The 22648-nt window shown below is 42.2% G+C and overlaps 1 protein-coding gene across 2 annotated transcripts in view; it reads right to left on the reverse strand.

Moving 5' to 3' along the window:
* vps13c (vacuolar protein sorting 13 homolog C) overlaps positions 1-22648 on the reverse strand; it is a 77905-nt gene that overhangs the window by 27348 nt on the left and 27909 nt on the right. For both annotated transcript variants that reach the window (XM_026378071.1, XM_026378070.1), the window contains 27 exons: positions 21010-21160; positions 20818-20934; positions 20632-20735; positions 20297-20464; positions 15463-15767; positions 14200-14347; positions 14008-14116; positions 13381-13514; positions 13005-13161; positions 12779-12858; positions 12594-12653; positions 11572-11725; positions 11050-11169; positions 10868-10971; positions 9998-10165; positions 8699-9003; positions 8422-8569; positions 6719-6863; positions 5875-5996; positions 5565-5731; positions 2781-3034; positions 2412-2638; positions 1694-1786; positions 971-1204; positions 728-859; positions 448-537; positions 17-172 (listed from right to left, as the gene is read on the reverse strand). In XM_026378071.1, coding sequence (XP_026233856.1) covers positions 17-172; positions 448-537; positions 728-859; positions 971-1204; positions 1694-1786; positions 2412-2638; positions 2781-3034; positions 5565-5731; positions 5875-5996; positions 6719-6863; positions 8422-8569; positions 8699-9003; positions 9998-10165; positions 10868-10971; positions 11050-11169; positions 11572-11725; positions 12594-12653; positions 12779-12858; positions 13005-13161; positions 13381-13514; positions 14008-14116; positions 14200-14347; positions 15463-15767; positions 20297-20464; positions 20632-20735; positions 20818-20934; positions 21010-21160 — 4152 coding nt within the window. The remainder of the gene's footprint in view (positions 1-16; positions 173-447; positions 538-727; positions 860-970; positions 1205-1693; positions 1787-2411; positions 2639-2780; positions 3035-5564; positions 5732-5874; positions 5997-6718; positions 6864-8421; positions 8570-8698; positions 9004-9997; positions 10166-10867; positions 10972-11049; positions 11170-11571; positions 11726-12593; positions 12654-12778; positions 12859-13004; positions 13162-13380; positions 13515-14007; positions 14117-14199; positions 14348-15462; positions 15768-20296; positions 20465-20631; positions 20736-20817; positions 20935-21009; positions 21161-22648) is intronic.

A 22648-nucleotide genomic window follows, 5' to 3' on the forward strand; every position in this document is an offset into this window, starting at 1 on the left:
ATGTGCTGTGTTGTACCTTGGTGAGATTATAGAAGACGTTCAGGCTGCTTTGGGATATGGTAATGTTCATGGTGTCTTTGGAGCAGATGTTGATTGCTGTGCGAGGTTCAGGAAGAATTATGAAGTCGTCTCCATGAACAGGACTCCTGTCTTGGACTGGGTTGTTCTTCATCTGCAGGAACAAAAGACAGCAACAACAATAATTTTTCAATTATTTTGCCGTGGCTGAAATCTTGTGTATGTCTTTTGTGTCAGTGGAGAAAACATAAAAAAAGCTTCCCTTTTCTCTTCCCAACTAAATGTACAAAACTTTATTGATTAGATTTGTTTTATAATTTCTTTGTTTACTTTGTACCAAGGTCAGGAACAGTTTTAGTGCAGGACAGTGAGACAGAGATGTACATTAATTTATTAGACAAAACAATTAAGCAGCAGAAAATATTTTACCTCAAGCTCCAGGAACCACCTCCGACTACCGCTGTCAACTCGTTCGATCAGAGGCTCCCACACTGCATGGGTCTCATTAAAATAGTTCACCTGCAGACAGGTGTCAAGAGCATACTTTACACAGGAACAATGTGTTTCTAATCTTCAGGCAACAATTTTATAGACAATTTGCTATAAAGCAATTATTTCTGACTGAGGTCCTGACATCTTTTTTGAGAAGGAACTGTATTTGTCTGTTGTGGAACAATCTGAATTAACAATCACTGTGTTCAGTTCTCACCTCCAGTGTCATGTCAGCTCTAAGTTGCAGCAGAGATGACCAGTTTTTGGCTGATCCATTGAAGGAGGACTCAGCCAGAAGCAGGGGGATGGTCCGATGGCCCAAACCAGACTCCAGAGTCACCTGGATCACCTAGGGGCCAAAACATCTCATCAACAGAACATAGTTCTGACCACATGAACAGGACCATAATTCAGATACGTCTCAGAAATATCAGAACAAACCTTACACCTTACACAGTACCTTAATCTCAGCAGCAAACTTCTCGCCCTCATTGCATCCATCCTGCTCTCTAAAGCTCTCTGTGACCTCAGTGGCCTGGTCCACTCCCAGGAACCAGTAGTTACAATCATAGATGTTCGAGACAGACCAGAGGTCACTGACATCAGGCTTTGACTCCTGACGCTGCTCTTCATGCTGCTTCACTGTCATGGCAGCTGTTATTGTCATCACTGTGTTGAGGATAAATGGCGAGATCTGCAGGAAAACACACTGATGATGAATTCACTTTACCAACTATTGTCATTCACAGTTTTCATTCACGCCCAAACGATTCCATGACAACACCACTGGGTTTGTAAAGAAATCAGTTTGATCAAATGATCCAAAACAGAAAAGATGTAAAACCTGATTGTAAGCAAGTCATAAATGTACTTCTACTTTAGACGCATTTATTTAACAATAGACATAAATACAAGATTGCAGTTAGTTGATTGTGCTATATCATCGTCAGTCGTTCAGGTTAGAAAAGACAATGAAGCTAAAAGCTTATTTTACACCTTTCAAAGGGATAGATGGTTGAGATGAAAGATACTGAAGTCAGATAAGACAAAATGCAAGTATTGTAAAAAAATAAGTAAATAAATAAAAAAAAAACTTATGTTAGGTTAGGTTCTCCATCAGCAATTTCTAAAGCTGAAACACCAACTCTGTCTCCATGTTCTCATTTTACAGATCCAGATATACCTTGATGATGACTTCCTCCACCATGACAAAGCCGCTCAATGGTTGGTTGGGCTGGGATTTGGTTTCCAAGGTGACAGAGCAGGGTCTTAACACCTATTGGAGAGTGACAAATCACCAGTTTGACAGGAGAAGACATGTTGATGTGACCACCTACAGGTCAGCTCGTTATTTTCAATATTCTCCTGTCCAATTTACAAGCATAATTGTTCATTGTGGTTGTGTATAATCACAAATCATTATATCTTAGATAAGCATCACTGTTGAAAATGTAAAGGCAAAGAAAAATGTCAGCTGGACAAAGATAAATGTGTTGCTTATTTAAAGTGACTGGGACTTGGCTACTGTATCATCTTATCACAGTGGACCTGTTGTACCTTGTACCTCACTTCACACTTCACACTTTGGATAAATGCCAAATGACTAAATGTAATGTAAATGGCAAATAAGTTGGTAGATGTTATTTTACCTCTGGCGGCAATGCACATATTAACACTCGATTTCATGTTCATTTTGAAGGGACTCAATAACCCTGTGTTCCTGTGACCTTAAAGGGACCCAATGTAGAATTTCATAACACAGAGGTTAAAACAGAACTGATGTGACAACTGAGCTTAGTTGTCAGTTCAGTGAGCAACTTAACAAAAAAGGCCATTAAACTTAAACAGCACATCAATCTGCAGGGACCAATCTTGGAAATGACCCAGTGTTGTGACCTTACGCTGGTGATGGCCTTATCTTCCTTGTCTCGGATGAAGGGGCAGGCAAGGAGCTTTAGGTCTCTCAGGCTGGCTCTCGTGTTCTGGGCAGCATCTTCCTCCACCTGCAGGGTGAAGTCACACTGAAAGGAGGCAACCAGGGCAGGGGCATCTGCCTTCATCAGGTTGGCCACAAACACCACCTCTGGGTCCACCACCACACCACGGAGAAGAGTTCTCATCATGGGGGCTGCAGAAAACAGACAAAAACCTCATGAAGTAGCATATCTCTAAGATAAGCTTCTGTGTCTGATTGTGGCTTTTATTTTTGTCGTCTGAATTCTTGTTGTTATGATTAATAACTACACCCTCCACCCTCCCCCTCTTGGTACCAGTTTTGGAGTTGACGTGCAATTCAGTGGTCTGTCTCAGGTGTAGTCTGTCACTTGGTACAGATGTGGGGATAGGAGCTGAACTTTGTGGCAGAGACTGCAGGAAGAAATCTGCAACAGCCATCAGAAACTCCACACTTGCACACAGATAGAGTTCCTGCAAAACTGCCACCACTTCCCGTTCTCCAGCTCTCTGACGATACGTTACATCGATCATCGCCTTTGAGCTCTTCTCATTTCTCCGCCCAATCATTCTGCGACCACGTGGAAAAATACAAACATGACAAACAGTAAATATGAGTTAACACAGGTAAAAATCTGACCTAAAACTGATGACAGATACTGAATCAACAGCTATCATAGAAACATAAACTGCTGTTGTTCTTCTTAGAGTAGCCACAATATAATTAATATAAGAATCACTTGAGATTAACTAGAAATGCCCAAATGTTTTACAGTAAAGTGAGCTCTAAATGGTACAGCCCAATTTCCCGTATGCGAATGTAATGCTTCATCTTAAAAAACGTGCCAAATCCTCTTATTTCTCTCTCAGGACTGAGACGCACTGTCTTGTTCCTTCCTCCACACATTCTTACTGGGCCTCCCAGTGAGAATGTGTCTTTTGTCTCCCTCCCTGTGGAGTGAGATACAAGACACAAGTAAGGAAAACCAGGTACCAAGGTACCCACTATAAAAAATAATGATGAGGTTGAAGAGAGGCACCAGTCTTGCCTCAATCATCCTACACTTAAGCTAACTTTTTCTTTCTGGTAAAGTTAAATTACATTAGGTAAACCATCTGGAAGTTGAGTCATGGCAACTGGACTTCCTTCTTGTTTAGCTGAAACATTTAGCTAAAAGTCACCTGTGTTGTTGAGTCACAGGCCCAGGAGCAAACAGGTCTAGGATAAAATTGCGTCTTCTTCCAGTCTTCTCTGGATGTTAAGGCATCTGTAGTGGGGATGCAGGTGAAGAAGGAAGTGACCATGGCTTCATCCGTATCCAGTTTCAGGTCCCTGACCTTCCCCGTAAAATCCTCTGAGTTGTGGATGTGGTGGTCTGTGTGTCCAACTAGTGGCGCTAATACCATGGCCAGGTATTTGGCAATGTTGTACGTTACCAAGTTAATGCTGTTGACTATGGGTCTGAGAGGGGCTCCTTGTTTTTGTATCTTGGGAAGGCCATAAAGGCAAGGAGTGGCTTCCCCAGGATACAACCTGTAATAGGTTCCCCTATCAAGGGCATTCTACAATTCTAAATGTTTCAGGCAGTCTATTACTTTCTTTTTGTATTTGCTGGTAGGGTCTCTTTTCAATGTCTCATATGTGTGCTTGTTCTCCAGAAGCGAAATTACCTTTTCATGGTAATCTGCAGTGTTAAGGATGACATCTTCCTTTGTCCGCAGGAAGGATGGTGATCGTTTCATCCCTGCTGAGTGATGTCAGGGCAATTTTCTCATTCTTGGTGAGGTTGGAGTCTGGTAGTTGTGCACTGGGGCTGCAGAGACTTTGAGTTCTAGTTGCTCTGCTTCTGCCAATGGCAGGTTGGTATTTCGGGTTAGGGTTAGGGTTTTGCGGATTTTGTTGCTGTATTAACTTTTACAGAGACACGGCTGTGCCATGGGTTCCCCAGTGTCAGCCATTCTAGCCAACCTATAAATGGAAGAAGTAGAGAAGAAAGCTCTCAAGTCCTTCCCAGGGATGACACCTACCCTCTGGTTCAAATATGTGGATGACACCTGGGTGAAGATCATGATCCAGGAGGTACAGGCCACATTAACTCAGGGGAAACCAGCTTCAGCTTCCAAGGGAGGACACCAAAGACAACCATTTGGCTTTCCTGGAATGTGCTGCCATCATTGGGTCAAGGTAAATAGAGGTTTACAGAAAATCCACGCACACTGACCAGTACCTTTTGTTTAACTCACATCACCCAGTACAACATAAAGGGAGTCATCAGGATTTTGAACCATAGAGCACAAAATATCCCCACCTCTACAGAAGCCCAAAAGAAGGAAGACTAGCATCTGAAGACAGCTCAAGACCTGTGGATACCCCAATGGAGCTTCAATAAGGCAGCAACCTGTTCCAGAAAAAGAGCAAGGGAACAGCCAGACTCCCAGGTCCAACGCAAAAACCTGGTTATACCTTACATGGCTGGGATTTCAGAGAAGCTGAAAAGGATTTTTGAAAAACACCACATACCTGTCTACTTTAAACCCACCAACACACTTAGACAGAAACTCGTCCACCCCAAAGACCATACTCCAAAACACAAAATGAGCAATTTACATTTAGCAGACGCTTTTATCCAAAGCGACTTACAAGTCAGTACAAGGTACAAGGGTAGTTAGGGCAGCGTGAGAAGGTCTTTCCAAAGGACCCTTAATGGGGAATTGAACCCCAGACTCCCACATGGGAGGCGGTGATCATACAACTACACCAACAAGCCGCAACCCAATAGCAATATTGTGTATGCGGTCCAGTGTAGTGAAGAATGCTCTGAACTGTACATTGGAGAAACCAAACAGCCGCTACTCAGGAGGAGTAACACCTCAGGACCTGAATCAGCTGTGGACCTTCATCTTAAGGACAAAGAACACTCGTTCAAGGACAGAGAGAACAAGTGGTTTGAGAGAGGGGTGAGGGAAGCCTTGCATGTGCTAATCAACACCCCCCTTACTTAATAGAGGTGACTCAACTTCCAGATAACTTCACCTGGACGACTGAGAACCTTCACCGACATTAGGTAAACCAGTAAGAAAACACGTAATGTGACTGTTACCGTGACGTCACTCTCTCCATGCCGGTCCTCAGGTCATCCAGCGTGCAGTCGGTCAGGATGGTGGTCACCTCTATGCTGCCGCTGGTCAGGATCCTACCTGAGGACTTCATCATGTGGAGGACAAATTCACCTAGTCTGAAGCTCTCCTGGTGCTGGAGGCCAGATGGCTGCAGGAACAACCAGGAACAACCGTCACACACAAGATCCGACAACCATTGAGCTGAACTAGAACCAGCTAGACCTGATTAAGGACCAGTCAATCAACAGTACTCCAAACATTTCTGTGGTCATTCTTCTTCAAGTGATTTACCTGTGTTGCATCATTGCTGTACAGAACCAGACCAAGAGACTCAATGTTGAAGTTAAACTTCACAGCTTCCAGAGCTTCATCGTCCTCTTCCTTGCTGCTTACAGTCAGCTTCCCAACATAACCTAACAACATGAAACCAAGATTAGGACTCAAGACAAGAATGTGAAATAAATAAATAACATACACAGTCGCCCTCTGAAAATATTGGAACAACAAGGTTGAGCCATTATTTTTTGCTGTAACTGCAGATATTTAATATGAAACAACGGATGTGAGACTAAAGTTCAGAATATGTTCATGTTGATATGGTAAATGAATACCGAAGACAGAACAATTTGTATTAGATGACCACAATTCCGAATGAGGAAAAGTATATATACCAGTTTTAAATTATAGTGAATAAACTTGCTCCTTGGTTTAAAAGCAGTGAAATCCACGTTCTGTTTGGTTAAGTTCTGGTCTAGACTTGTCCAGTCTAAAACCTTCCTTCCAGAAGCAGCCAAGCAGCCCATTATGCTGCCTCGACTACGCTGCAAAGATGAGCTTGTCAAGTTTGGATCATGAGCTGATCTTCCACACTTTGGTCTTTCCATCATGTTGGTACAGTAGGGGTTCTTTCTGCTGATCAGGGGTGTGTGGCCTTGTCTCTGTACCTTTGATCATGGAGTCATTCTAATAATACCTTGCTCTGTGGAGGTTGCAGCTCCTACAATGCTTCACAGACCATCAAATAACAGCAGAAACTATGAACTTTTGTACTTGCTGTTTCGATAGTTTCAGAGGGACTGCAAATCAATATGTATAGTTAGGAACATGAAGCCTGTTGTGTACATGTAAATATTACACAGGCCTTTTGGGGGGTCTCCTGTTGCTTGAAGCTGCAGGTTGGCCTCCTCTCTTGGACCAGTGGGCTCTAGACTTCCAGCTTCTCCCAGATTCTCCATCAGAATCCTCAGGAACACCTTAAGGTCGTTCTGACTCAGTTTTACCTGCAAACACCACCAGGCTGTGACCTGCTCTCAGTTAAAATCTAAATCATCTATTCAAACGTCAGTTTGATCCAGTACAGAGCCTAAACTAGCACAAGGATGGGAAGCAAGGGAAAACTCCTAGGCCAGTGTCCTGAGTTGTCCATGCTGAATTACACCAGACAGAAACATACGTTTTGACCAGTGATCTAAGATTAAAACATTTCTATCTGTGGGATTCGCAGAGTTTAGAACTAAATGTAGAGGTCATGCCACATGATCATTGTAGTTTGCATATTAAGAGTTTGGTTGAAATGGAAGCTGTTTGTATGATGACGTGACCCAGCTAGTTGCTTTTTATAGTTACTTTACTATTAAATATTATTATTTATACACTGCCCGCCCAAAAAAACAAGTCACACACTATTTCGCTTGACCACTTTTAGCTTTGATTGCGGCACACATTCACTGTGGCATCGTTTCAATAAGCTTCTGCTATGTCACAACATTAATTCGCATCCAGAGTTGCATTAATTTCTCACCAAGATCTTGTTTTGATGATGGAGAGTCGGACAAAGTTTGTGATGAATCCTGACATTGGCATCTTGGAATGTGTCAGTGACATCAGGGAAGAAAAAACTCCACTGATGGAATAACCTGGTCATTCAGTATATTCAGGTAGTCAGCTGACCTCATTCTTTGGACTCATTATGTTGCTGAACCTAGACCTGACCAACTGCAGCAACCCCAGATCATAACACTGCCCCCACAGGCTTGGACAGTAGACAATAGACATGATGGGTGCATCACTTCGCCCTCCTCTCTTCTTACCTTGATGCTCCCATCACTCTAGAACAGGGTAAATCTGGACTCATCAGACCACATGACCTTCTTCCATTCGACAGTTCTTAACCCAGTTTTAGTAGTTTCATCAGTCTCCTTACATGTTTTCTTTGATTGATTCATGCCTTCTGAAACAGATTACTGCATCAGTTTGGGTTAAATAACTTGTTAGCAGCTAAAACATTATCATCCATGCAGTACATATCCAATGGATAATGGATCCTATTTGCTTAGTTAAATCCAGTGGTGACTTTCTTTTGGACAGGCAGTGTATTATAGATTATTATCACATAAGATTTTGTTTGAACTGTAGGATCCAGGTGCAAATTAGCAGACGACACTGCTTGACAAACAGACTTGGCTCTGAGATGTATATTCTCAGAGCTAAACAAAGTCAAATACATCTTTTCCACATTTCTACTTTTCAATTAACATGCCAGCTGTTCATTGCTCTCCACCCTATGCACAGTGTGCTAAGCTCTGCAAGTTATCAGAGAGCTCTCGGGAAAGAGCCGTTGTTTTCTGATGCCTTAATTAAAATAAACTCTGCCTTTCTTCATTTATAATGTGTAGAGATGTACTGACAGTGATATTTAGTGCTGCTACTAATTCCAAGTACTACACTTTACCCGTTACCTGACCTGACCAAAATAACAACAACTGCCTCCTTGTTTTTCCACTTAGGACAAAATGAGTTGAAGGTTCAATAACCTTCTCCCCCTTCTCCTCCTTCTACCTTCATAGGCTTCAGATCGCCATCAATCTCTATGGCGGACATCTTCTTGTACCAGGAAGCTCCCAGGTTCCTCTTGATGTTCAGGTGCAGGTTAACCGGTTCCAGCAGCTCACTGCTGGATCGGTCCGATACTGCTTCCAGCGAGGTCCTAGTGAATACCATGAAATATGCATTTATATCAAAACTTAATGTTAATGAACAATGTACAAAGCCTGAATGCTGCATAACCTTTTCCTGCCATTTCTGAAACAGATCTTTGAGGCTCTCTTTGACCCACCTGGAGAGTTTGAGCTGGGTCAATTGGATATCCATATTGTCAATGACCGCCGGCAGTGGGCAACCTTCGACAGGCAGCAGAGAGAAGCTGTTTCCCACCGTGATCAGTCCCAGGTCCATCACCAGTGCATTGTGGGAGGTGGAGGACTCGGGAATGACAATAAGCGGAGCCTTTAGCTTAATGTCCATGGACAGACGGAAACTCTTTTGGGCAAAGTCTCGAACACTGGACGCCGCCTTCTCTGCAGCCTGAGCCGTCGCAGCACTCAGAGCATCTTTAGCCGTCTGGAAGTTGTTGGTGAAATTCTTAATGACAATAAATAAAGAAAATTAGTTTATATAGTCACATATTCAACAATTAGGGTAAAGAATTACAGTGAGGGAAAGAAGTATTTTTGCCCACTGTCAAAGAAATGGTCAGTCTAAAATTGTTGTTAGTTTTTTTTTTAAGGTGAGAGACAATAAAAAAATCCAGAAAAATGCATTTCAGAAAAGTTATAAACTGATTTGCATTTGAATGAATGAAATAAGTATTTGACCCCTTCACAAAACATGACATAGTACTTTGTGGCAAACCCCTTGTTGGTAATCACAGAGGTCAGATGTTTCTTGTAGTTGGCCACCAGGTTTGCACATTATTCAGGAGGGATTTTGTCCCACTCCTCTTTGCAGATCTTCTCCAACTCATTAAGGTATCGAGGCTGACGTTTAATAACTCAAACCTTCAGCTCCCTCCACAGATTTTCTATTGGATTAAGGTTTGGAGACTGGCTAAGCCAATCCGGGACCTTAATGTGCTTCTTCTGGATCCACTCCTTTGTTCCCTTGGCAGTGTTTTTTGGGTCATTGTCATGCTGAAATACCCATCCATGACCCATTTTCATTGCCCTGGCTGAGGTTAGGAGGTTCTCACCCAAGATTAGACACTACATGACTCGTCCATCGTCCCATGCGGTGCAGTTATCCTGTCCCCTTAGCAGGAAAACTACCACAAAGCATATTGTTTCCACCTCCATGTTTGACGGTGGCGATGGTGTTCTTAGGGTTATAACATTCCTCCTCCTCCAAACACGGCAAGTTGAGTTGTTGCCAAAGAGCTCAATTTTGGTCTCATCTGACCACAACACTTACACCCAGTTCTCCTTGGAATCATTCAGATGTTCTTTGGGAAGTGCACTGAAGTAAATTCTTATGTAAAAAGGAATGACTAAAGACATGTATATCTGACATGTCCTGATCAAACATTAGACTAAAATAATCATGACATGACACCACAGCAGAGCAGCTATGTGAAACTCACCAGCAGAGAGACAACAAACTTGTGCAGGTAAACCACCTGGATGCAGCCCACATTCAGCTTCACTCTGCCGTCAGTTTTAGAGGTGTCGGCATAACCGGCACCCTCTGTGGCATTTGGAGTCAGACTCATAATAAAACTGAACACCTCGTCACCCATGATGGAGATGGCCTGAAGGACAGAAAGCAGTTAGAATCCTGTATCAGGTAAGAATGGGACAACATTCGTCTCCCAGAACTCTAGCAGCTGGTCTCCTCGTAGACGTGGATGCTGCACCGTGTTGAACATGGTCCTGTCCTTTTCTTAGAGACGTGTTGCTGCCATCAGTTTCAAAATCAACAGATTGGTTTCTTGAAATGGTTCATTTTGATTTTTTCAGTTTAAACATTTGCGTTCTATTGTGAATAAAATATTTAGTTTTCTTTTTTTATTTTTATGTAGATCTTACACAGTTCCAATGTTTTTGGAATAGGGGATGTAATGTATGTCACCACATTTGAAAGAATAAGTTCATGTAGTGAATCACACAGAGGCTTGGTTTTATCTTCCATTACCTTTGTTTTGCCTATAAACATAAAGATTTCACTAGGAGTTTGCTCAAATGGGATTGTTAAGTTTTCTATATAATTTTTTGTATAATTATACTCTGTAAGGTCTTAAACCTTGCACTGCTAAGTGCCTTGAGATGACTTCTGTTGTAAGTTGGCGCTATACAAATAAAACTGAAGAAAACTGACTGATTTCACGTCACTAGAATTTGCACTTTTCAGCTCTGTCGTAAAACTGTTAAGTCACAGATAGTTTACTGTTTCAGATCGACGTTGATCTTTATCAGATCTAATCAGCATTATTGTAGTAAAACAAGAGACTGACCTTCTTGTGAATGCTTTTGGGATCAACATTTAGAACAATGAAGTCTCGTAGCTGGGCTGATATACGAGTCTGTGGTCCTTGCATCAGCAACGAGCCATTTAAACCTGAAGGGCCGAAACAAATGTATTACACAGTAGAAGAGCGGTTAAAGAGCAGACAAAACCTCAGCTGTGATTCAATACCTTGGATCTTGATGTCAGCCATGTTGCAACTCTGGTCACACACCAGAACATTGAAGGCTCCCAACGTCATCATCACCTTCAAGTCAATGACCTCACTGTCTGCAGGTGACACCAGGGCAGCTGACAGGAAACAAGAACACACAAAAAACAGTCGGACAGGTTGAATGAAGCAGCTGCTGAATTTAAGGGTGTGTTCAGACTCTACCTGCACTATATGAAAAGTGAAATATTTTCAGTTTTCTGCATAAATTGGTAATAAATTGTGATCTGAGCTTTACCAAAGTCAAACATGTCTCTAAGCTTATAAAACAAAAACAGTGACAATTATTCATGTCTTGATCAATGACTGAATTTTTAGAGGTTAGTGTTAAACAGTAATCGGTCTGCACTTGCATTGTGCTTTTCTACAATTTAAGTTTATTCAAAGTAGTGTACACTTTGAGTACACTACTGATACTCAAAGTGCTTTTACCCTGCTTCTCTATACTTTGTGGTAGTAGATTATATGCGTGTTGTACTGACTGGACCTAGCAGACACCGTCCTGTCCTCTCTCTTTGTTTTGATCCCTTTCTCTGTGGGCAGCACGCTGCCGGATGAAACAGCTGCTGACAGGAAGTTGACAGCTGAAAGCAGAGCCTCCGTGTGAAGCATGAGGTCGAGAGAGGTGAAGGTCACCTGGACACAGTAAAACAACACAGATCTTAAATACATTACTCTGTAGGTGTATCATGTCAAAAAGATGGGACAAGGAAGGAACCCTGGACAGAACCTGATGATCTAAAGGTTCGGAAGGTACCGACCCCCTGTCTGTACAGAATTTATTTTATCACACAAACCTGCAGATGTGGTAGGTACATTTAATCAAGTACTGTACTTACATAAGTACATTTTTGTGATACTTTCACCACAATTTACTGTAATTTAGAAGGAAATGTTGTGCTTTTCCTCCACATTTATCTGACAGCTTTAGTAGTTTTACAGATTGTAAAATGTAGTGAAATAATAAGTACAGATATACGTGAGTACATAAAGTGTTTGAAACCAATAAAAAAAGGTGTTTATCCATAATATGTTTTTATTTCTGTAAAATTTTTTTCACCTTTCACCAAGTTCATCAGTTTAAAAGGCTCCGTCAGTTTATGTGGTCTAACACTTCGTGGCTGAGTTACTGTCGTTCCCAAACATTTTCACGTTCTTATAATACAGCTGAAAGTTTCACAACTTGATTTGTTGCACATTGGCATCCTATCACAGTTCCATGCTGGAAGTCACTGAGCTCCTGAAAGCGACCCATTCTTTCACAAATATTTGCAAAAACAGTCTGCATGCCTAGGTGCTTCATTTTATACACCTGTGGCAATGGAAGTGATTGGAAAAGCTGATTCTGATTATTTGGATGGGTGAGCGAATACTTTTGGCAATATAGTGTATATAAAACAATAAAAATAAAAATCAGGAAGGGGGCAAATATTACAGCAATGTATGTTAGACATGCTACAGTACAAAACTACAGATTATATAACTGTGTTAGTGAGTCACTCACATTGATCATCTGCTCAGTGTTCTTGTAGGTGCTAGAGAAGTTCGGCCCTGAGCGGTCGGCCTGAGGAAACACAAACAAGAAATTTTGCCTGATTTCAAATGATGACTCTGGGGTCCACGAATGTCTCCTCCTCTGACAGATCACACAAAGTTATCTCATATTGTGTTAATGAGTGATGTCTTCACCTTCACATACTGCACTTTGAGCAGTTCAGATCCAGACTCAGCTGATGAGTTGATAAGACACAGTGGCTCGCCGCTCGAGTCTGGAAAAACATAAAGCCAAATAAAGAAGGAAATAATATTGTCATAGCAAAGTATTTCACTCCAAAAGGATACAAAGACAAGAGGACACCACAGGAAACAGTACATTACTAATTTTTGAGATCCTAACCACCTGTGAGGCTCTGACCTGTAAACTCGAGACACTTCATGGTAATCTTCTTGATATATGTTGTGGCACACATGTCATACTTCCTGAGTTTGGTATCAATGCCCAGATTAGCAACGTGAAAGACCAGGAAAGGCGACTCCTTCTTCTCTCTAGGCTTGTTCAGTGCCAGCACAACCTTGGACAAAAGGGAGAGTTGATCAGGACAAAGACATTTAACAGCTACATTCATTTGTCAAACGTTTTCATCCAAACCAGCTTACACGTCAGGTACAAGGCAGAAAATCTAAATCAAGGAGACCTGCAGCTATTGCACCATTTGGTTTCTTAGGGTGTCCGATGCTAATTCACACAGTCCTCTGAACAGATATCTGAATCTGAATCACCGGATTTTTACCTCTTTGATCTCAAAGTTGAGTAGAACATTGATGGCACTTTCAGTAAGATCTGTGTTTGTGACAGCCATCACTCCGTTGGATCCCACCTGTAGCGACACCACTTGCATCTGCTGCTCACGAAGTTCAGCATTTTCTGATGAGACAAAGTGGTTTTAAAAACATGTTTCTCTTACGTCAGGTATTCTTCTAGCAGATATTTGGATATCTGCATGTTCTTCTGTTTTCAATTTTTAATTGTCCTTGTATAACGTGGACATCGGCTCCATCTCAGCTTGGGAGCCTGACATCCTTCCCACTCAGTGACCGTGGGGACACTTTAAACCATGAAAGGACAAAGCTGAGGGCCAAATATGCCTTTAGAAACAGGTCTAACACGGTGGCAAAAATAGCATAAATAGAAACAGAGCAGTATGTGAGAGACACGATAAAAGTACAATGTGGCCCATTTGCATGGTGGAACAAAAACTGTTTTTGGCTTATTTTATTGGAAAGAAAAGGTACGTTTATTAAAATGCATGTTTTGATGTTTTAACCCACCAACTCAAACAGCCAATGGAGCTGAAACTCCAAGTATTTGCTCATTATTAGAATTCTAAACACTTCTAGTGCCCAAAAAGTGGGATTACCTTGAGCAACCTGTCTTGTGACTTCTATGTTATGGTCTTGACTTCCCTCTGCGATATTGTTCACCAGGATCTTCATCAGCACAATGAGATCTTCCTCACCCAGATTCATCTGATGGACAGATAACCTAGTTTTATGTCTCACTGCAAAAAACAAGATAATCTAATTAAAACAACAGCACGAGTAAGACCTACATTGAGGGACCGGAGAACACCCTCTACATGGACTCCAGGGATTTTGTTGAACCAGGAAGCAGCCAGGTTTCGGGTGATAAGCAGCTCTAAGTTGATTGGCTGAATGATCTCAATATCTGGTTGAGGGGTGTCTTGCTTCACTGTGGTTCTGAAAACAAATATTTGACATGCACAGAGTTAGTAGTAGCTAAAGGAGTTCAAGACGCTGCAGGGCATCAACGTTTCTGACTAGCTGGCCTGTCGTAGCAGTTGTCTAAACTCATGTGGGTTCAAACAAGTTAGAGTGTAAGTGACAGTGACAGCACTGTGGGGTGATGAAGAACAGAGTTATTGAGTATCTGATAAGAGGTGTAGTAGGGTCCTACTCTGTTGAGAGATGGTTGTTCCTCATTTACTCCTGTTTCAAACCATTAGTTTTCTCTGTCCATCTTCAAATGGGAGAATGACCTTTACTGAGCTTTCTGTCTTTGTCTGTTGGATCATTGCACGTTTCCATTTCATTAATACTCTGGTTTTATAGCATATTGTTAACAGGCAGTACCAAGTGTAGTACATGTGAATATACTAGAAGATAAAGACTCTATGCCATCAAAACAGGTCACTAGTTTCAACCAATAATGTCCAAAATCACTTCACACATTCTCGCTAATGTTTTGTGCCCAACATCTGTGACATGTTTTGGCATCTCCCTGGGAAAGTTAGTGAATTGTAGATGGTGAACTAAGAACTAACATGCTAACAGGTAAAAAAAGCTAGCATTGGTTCATCACAATAAGAGCTTTGTGCTTTCTCTGTACCCTCTCTTTATTGTTGCACTACCAACTGAGCTTATGTGGCTACAAACCTAAAACATTAAAAATTCCAGCGCACTTACAGTTAAGCGTGTCTACAACTCGTGTGTTAATAATTGTCCTTACAAATCGGTAAGCACTGTATTTTGCAAAGTAACTTCCTCAGGATCTGCAACAGGTGTACATTTTGTCATGGTTTGTTGTAAATTTTTGTTTTCATTATTTCATCATTTAATTTTCTGCAACTTTTTTGTTAAAGCAAATGAGAATGCAGAAGTGGATAGGACTATCATTTATTTATAGAAAGCTGTATCAGTTTCATGTCCTCGTGTATCTCTGGACTGAGTAGAATCTCTTGTCAAGGTTGTGCTGGCAGAGACATAAGACGTTATATTAGGGATTAAAACTGCTCATCTCTAATGAGTTACAATGATCAGTGCTGATCCCTAAAGTTTAGGTTTTGTGTTGATACCTGGAGAGTTTCAGCTGCGCCAGATTGACTTCCATTTTCTCCACCACCGCTGGCAAAGAGAAACCTTCAGCTGGCAGCAGGGAGAAGCGATTTCTCACCGTGATCAGACCTAGATCCACCACCAAGGCATTATGGGAGGTGGAGGACTCGGGAATGATGATGAGAGGAGCCTTAAGCTTAATGTCCATGGACAAACGGAAACTTTTTTGGGCAAAGTCTCGAACACTGGACGCCGCCTTCTCTGCAGCCTGAGCCGTTGCAGCACTCAGAGCATCTTTAGCCGTCTGAAAATTGTCGACAAACATCTGAAGGACAAAATAAATGAGGAGTGAGACAACAAACAACTCAGCATCGCAGAGAGACACCATGAAGGGGCTGGTGTGAGGAGTTCATTTCTGTTTCATATTCCTATAGGACCATAATATGAACACTGGACCAATACGTTATTAGAGTTATTGATCTGGGGCCATTTACAAAGTGTCCATCAAAATTCAGCAAGTTCTGCAATCACTTCCATCTTCACCACTGTGTTAGAAGTTACGAGAAGATGGTGTTCAGTGAGATGTGCACAGATTCTGTGGGGGGAGTGATGTTTCTAGCACCAACTCTAAGCCCTCACGGAGCTCATTCAAAGGATACAGTTCGGACAAAACTATTCCTTTTTTAGGTCTTTTTTCCTGGCACAGAGCCTTCGCATGAAAGGTGGCCGAGTTTAACATTTCAATTTCTACAAACCTCCACTATGAACACATCATCTCACTAAATTGTGAACTTTGCAGCTCTGAGTAGCAAAACACAGAATCACTATAGTATAAGTACAAGTAGGATTCATACATAATTCCCAGGGTCTATTCTGTGACACTTGATAACTACGGGCCCTGGATTGTTTCCTACTTAAAAACTACAGACTCGCATGTGCTTTTGCCCCTTATGTTCAAATTTTAGTTTAACACCTTCACATTTTTGAGAAAAACACAAGGTTTTCATACTGTGAACAAAAAATGTTCACTCAAGTTATTGAAGGTTCAACAAACAAACAATGACATTTTAGGTTTAAGAAACAGGAATGAAGTCAAAAAGGAGAGGAGTGAGGTCACACAGGCAGAGGTAATGTGATTGGGAGGGTGTGGAAGTGTTTGTGTGCGGGGTGGGGGGGGGGGGGGGGGCATAATGAAGGCAGCTGAATGAGTTGCATAGCACATATGGACAAAGTGAGTATTAATTAGCCATTGATCTGCACGAAAAGCATTCCTGCACCTTTCATTCCTTCAGTCATTCATCCGTGCTCAACCTACAAACTCTCAAAGTGTTTGTTTTGATGTTCTCTCCGTCTCAGATAGGTGGAGTTTAACTTCTCAGTCGTATTTCAGACTTGCAAGCAGATTCAGTTTGGTAGAATTTAGAAAATATGTGCAAATCTCTCTATTTTAAAACTTTAAAGGATGTAACAGATTTTGGATAATCTGTGGGACTGTTAAATACTCAGTGTAAACAGCCCAGAAAGCATTTACAAAAATGCTGATGTATTATTTGCTGTACTTAGATGTCACAAAGTTTACAAATCAGGACAGATTCTTAGAGAGAAGAAAATAGAGCTTCGTACATCAACAGTTTATTCTGTAGCATGTTCATGACACTAGAATTTAATCTTTAGGCTTAATGAACTGTGAATTCATGTTTTCATTTAATGCCACTTTCATAACACGTCTTAACACATCAGACAAAGAGAGCCCAACATATAAACAACACATACTGTATCTGCTGCTGTTGGGGGACACAACACCCAAAATAAGCAGCAGCTATTTTAAAAACTCATTTAGCTATTTAAAGGGAAGTCTGACAGCTGAGATTTAACCATCTGCTGATTTAGTAAATTATCACATTTGGGAGAATAAATACAGCCTGATTCAATCTCGAAGTTGAGTCGTGATAACTGGACATCCTTCTTGTCAGGTCGTAACATTTCACTACTCATCAAGTAGTTTCTTCAGTTTGAACATAGTAGTAGTTTGTTAGAGACACGAATTATTGCTCCAGGTTTAGTTTCACTTCACCCTTGGCCTGAATATGCTCATTTGGTGAAACATTAATGAAAACCGGTTGGCCTTCCTGGACTGTGCGGCCATCATTGGGACACACCGCAGACTGAGAATAGAGGTTTACAGAAAACCCACACATACAGACCACTACTTTTTGTTTGACTCACATCATCCACAACAACACAAACTAGGAGTCATCAGGACCCTGAACAATAGAGCAAAAAACATCCCCACTTCCACAGAAACCCAACTGATTGAAGACAGGCATCTCAGGACAACTATTAGGACCCCAAGTGGGCCTTCAACAAGGCAGCAACCTGTTTCAGAAAAAGAATGGAACAGCCAGATTTCCAGGTCCAACGCAAAATTCTGGTCTTCCCTTACATGGCTGGGGTTTCAGAGAAGCTGAAAAGGATTTTCAGAAAACACAACATACCTGTCTGCTTCAAACCCACCATCACACTCAGGCAGAGACTCATCCACCCAAAAGACGGGACTCCAAAACACAGAATGAGCAATATAGTGTATGTGGTCTAGTGCAGTGAAGAATGCTCTGAGCTGTTGATTGTTGAAACCAAGCCGCCGCTACACAGGAGGAGTAACACCTGTGTAGCGGCAACTTGAATTAGCTGTGGACCTTCATCTTAAGGACAAAGGACACTCATTGCAGGACACAAACGTGCACACATCGGACAGAAAAGACAAGTGGTTTGAGAGAGGTGTGAGGAAAGTCTTGCGTGTGCAAATCAACACCCCCTCACTCAAGAGAGAATTACATCCTTCACATCCTGCACTTCCATTGTTTCACCTAATAAGTCTATACAGGCCAGGTGTGAAGTGAAACCAAACCTGGAGGATACATTTGTATCTGTAACCAATCTTCAGACTGAAGAAGCTACTTGATGAGTAGTGAAACGTTATAACCTAACAAAAAGGAAGTCCTGTTGCCACGACTGAACTTTCAGATAACTTCACCTGGACGACTGACAATCTTCACCGACATAAGTCAGTTTTTGGAAAACACAAAGGTGCTCAGATAATTTATCCAGCACCACTCAAACTGAATATTCAATCACAAATAATAATCCATATCTAAACTAACTAAAACTAGTCGTCGAGTTGCGGACCAGGGTTACATGATCCTACTGATAACCTGAATCCGGATATTTTAAGTGGACTGAGAGTGTTGGAGGAGCTAAAGCAGGTTTGATGCAGATCAGAGCTGCATGCTGGAAGCTGTACCTCATCAGCAGACGAATACTGAAAGCTAAAAGAAGCCTGAAAGAACAAAACATCAACAAGACAGAAACATGAGAGTTGAAAAAGTGAAGACAACAGAACATCAAACAGCAAATATTACAGATTAAACTGCTGACAAGCTGACCCTCAAGCCCCCTTGAGTAGAACTACAGACTTGTCTCTCTTCTTCTATTTCTGCTTTCTCAGACACCTGATGTAAAGTCTGGCTTTAGTAGTGGTCATTCCACAGAAACTGAAGCACCACAGCCCAGTCCTCTGCTAAAGTCAGGAGCACTACCATACAGGAATATCCTCATCCAGCTCTGAGCTCAGATCCTGGAGCTGACGAAAGACAGCAACAGACAAAAAAACATTTTCTCTCCTGGGCATTTGTGTTAAGTGTATTCTTACTAACAGACATACCAGAAAGTACTGACAGCTCCCCATTCAACCTGATAGATTCGACCTTGAGAGATTCTACAAAGAAGAATGGGAGAAACTGCACCAATAACTGGTACCAAGCCTGTAGCATCATACTGAAAAAGACTTGTACATGTGATTTCAACAAACTTCTTTTACTTTGTCATTATGGGGTATTTTTTGTAGAATTTTCCATTTTGGAATTAGGCTGTAACAAAACAAAATGTGGAAAAAACTATGTGAATACTTTCTGGATGCAATGTATTTCCTGCTTTGAACCCCTATTTGGATAAAATTGCTGTGAATAAAAGTGAGTGAGAAATGACTAAATATAAATGTGTTCTGTAAATAATACATTGAGCCATCTTATTTCCACAGCACATTTTGTGTAAAAAGCTAGTGTTGCAGCTGTCAAACTACAGTTTAATCCCTGAATCATTAAAACTTTTATATATCACAGGATCAGTGCTGCTCTTGAAAGAGATGTCTGATCGTTATGAAGCTTTAAGGAGTCTCTGAAGTTTAGAGTTAAACTGAGCCAAGGTTCTTTATTGCAGTGTAACGTACCAAAAGGTCAGCTGTGTTTGTCTGGAGGCAATCTAAGAGCACTTTCATATTTTTCAGGAAACCAGAAAGACAAGACGCAGCTCTAATGGCGTATCTGACCTACACACTGCAAATTTGTCAATTACTATTATTCTTACTACACCAAGCAATTGTTGGAGAATTGACCATAAGGAACAGTAATAAGAGCTCATTTGTTTGTGACGTTCCTTTTGAATGATGAGACAGAGAACAAACAAACATATTACATTCACTACAAACATAGAAATGATCCCTCTAAATATTGTAGACTAATTATCTACAATAAATATCTGAATCTGTGTAATGTTTTTGTCTCAGTTGTTTAACTGGATTTCCTTTACCTGGTTTTAGGATTTGTGTAAAAAACACAGATCATGTTTTAGATCATATTTATGGAGGAACAAGAAAAATTCCCAAATCATTGTCGATATAACAATCGGCCACAACATTAAAACCACCATGTGGCGTTAATGCTGTGGCTGGTCATTGAATGTACAAGTGAATTTCAAGTGCCACGTCTGCTTGAGAAAGAATGAATGTAATTAACTAACCAGCAGCGACATGAGGAACTTGTGTAGGTAGACAATCTGGATGCAGCCCAGACGCATTGTGACCTTCCCGTCCACCTTAGACATGTCACTGTAGCCCCCCCCCTCCGTCGCCCCCAGAAACAAGGAGAGTTTGAAGCTGAACACCTCCTCACCCACGATGGACACTGCCTGCAACAAAACCACATCAACTTTACTGAAACATCCAAAATTTCAAACTTGACAAATGAAGAAAAACTGAAAGACACAGTGACAGAGACAGAGACAGGAAGCTGCAGCAGAAGATCAAATGACAGGTTTACCAACATGAAGTACGGTTATCTAAAAGTGACACAAACCTTCCTGTGGACAGTGTTGGGGCTGATGTCGGTGACCACAATGTCTCTGAGTCGAGCAAACACGTCCGTCTCCTTCGCCTGCATCGTCACCGACGCATCGATTCCTGCACACAAAGATGTACAGGTCGGGGAGTCAGTGACTGTTGTGTGTCTTGGTCTTCAGCTTATAATAAACCTGATTCTGACCTTGGACTCTGATGTCAGCGATGCTGCGGCAGTCGTCACACACCTCCACGTGGAAACAACCCAACACAGCAAACAGTTTGAAGCTGAAGATGTCGCCATCTTTGCCTCCTTTAGACACTGAAGAAAAGACAACCATCTGTCAGACACTGAACACGAAACAATCTTGACTCACCTTTGATGGTCTGGACTCACCTGTCCGGCCCTGTCCTGTCTTCACCACCTGCTTTTTGATGTCTTGGTCTTGGGCAGCAGTGAGTTGTGGTGGCAGGGCGCTGGCCAGGTAGTTGATAGTTGACAGCAGAGCTTTAGTGTGAAGGAGGAAGTCCAGAGATGAGAACTCCACCTGAAACAGTTACATCGCTGTAAGGCAGCTGACAGCCACCTGAGAGGAAGGTGGGTCTCATACAAGAACCAGTTGTATGAACAAACTCATTCTTCAGATGCTCGTTACAAAATTGTTTTAATGTACATTTCTCTTTCGGCTTCATCACAAATGTCCAAGATGGCGCTGCAGGAGCAGCAGCTAGTTACGGCAGCTCTTTCTTCTCTTTTTCCTTTTCTATCCTTTTCTATTGTTTCTTGGCCCGTCTTACGGGTTTTCTTTTATGTGGTCAATGCCTTTTGTAAGTCTGCACATAGGGAGACCAATTTTATTACTTTTGTGTTCTGTTTTTCATTGTTTTTTAACTTTTTTGGGAGTGCGTCGGCAGATCCTCAGCTTTGCACATGGCTCCATTGTTTACTCCAGGGATCAGCTGTTAACTCTGCGCGGCCCTGCACCTCTCTACACCGAAAGACCTGAGGTTCCACCTGAAATACGGAGGAAACGGAGAGGCTGCAGAGCAGGACGAAGGCTTCGGGAGAGGAGATGGATATACAAACCATACGTTCCATCCATCATCATGGGAAACGTCGGTTCCCTCTCCAACAAGATGGACAAGCCGACGGTGCTGACCTGGTTACAGCAGGAGTACAAGGAGTGTAGCCTCGTGTGTTTCACTGAGACGTGGCTGAACGAATCGACACCGAACTCTGTGGTTGCCCTGGATGGATTCAAACTGGTTCGGGCGGACAGGAGTTCGGGAGACAGTGGTAAGAAGAAAGGAGGAGGACTGGCGGTGTTTATTAACGAGAGACGTCTCTGTTAAGGAACAGCTGTGCACCTGTGACATCGAGGTTCTCGCTGTGGGCATTCGGCCATTTTACATCCCAAGGGAGTTTTCTCATGTTATAGTGTTTAACGTGTACATCCCTCCATCAGCCGACTGCGCATGCAGACCCGGCACCCGCAGGCGCTGCTTCTCATCAGCGGGGACTTCAACCACGCCTCGCTCTCCTCCATTCTCCCCACTTTCACTCCGTACATTAAGTGCCACACCAGGGAGAACAAGACGCTGGACTTACTGTATGCGAATGTTAAAGACGCATACAACTCCAACCCCCTCCCCCCACTCGGCCGCTCTGATCACAACCTAGTGCATCTGCTTCCTGAATACAAACCCAGGGCGAGAAGAGAACCACCCCAGAAGAAGTCAGTGAGAGTGTGGACTGATGAGGCCAGTGAGAGATTGAGAGACCGTTTCCAGACCACGGACTGGCAGACACTCTGCAGCTCTCATGGAGACGACATCGACAGCCTGACCCACTGCATCACTGACTACATCAACTTCTGTGTAGAGAACACTGTACCAACTCGGAGGGTGCAGTGTTTCTCTAACAGCAAGCCCTGGGTGATCCCTGAGCTGAGAGCCCTACTGAAGGAGAAGAGGAGGGCTTTTATTTCAGGGGACAGAGAGGAGCAGAGGAGAGTTCAGCATGAACTCAAATGCAA

This window comes from Anabas testudineus, chromosome 3 (assembly GCF_900324465.2).
Source record: "Anabas testudineus chromosome 3, fAnaTes1.2, whole genome shotgun sequence".
Taxonomy (NCBI): domain Eukaryota; kingdom Metazoa; phylum Chordata; class Actinopteri; order Anabantiformes; family Anabantidae; genus Anabas; species Anabas testudineus.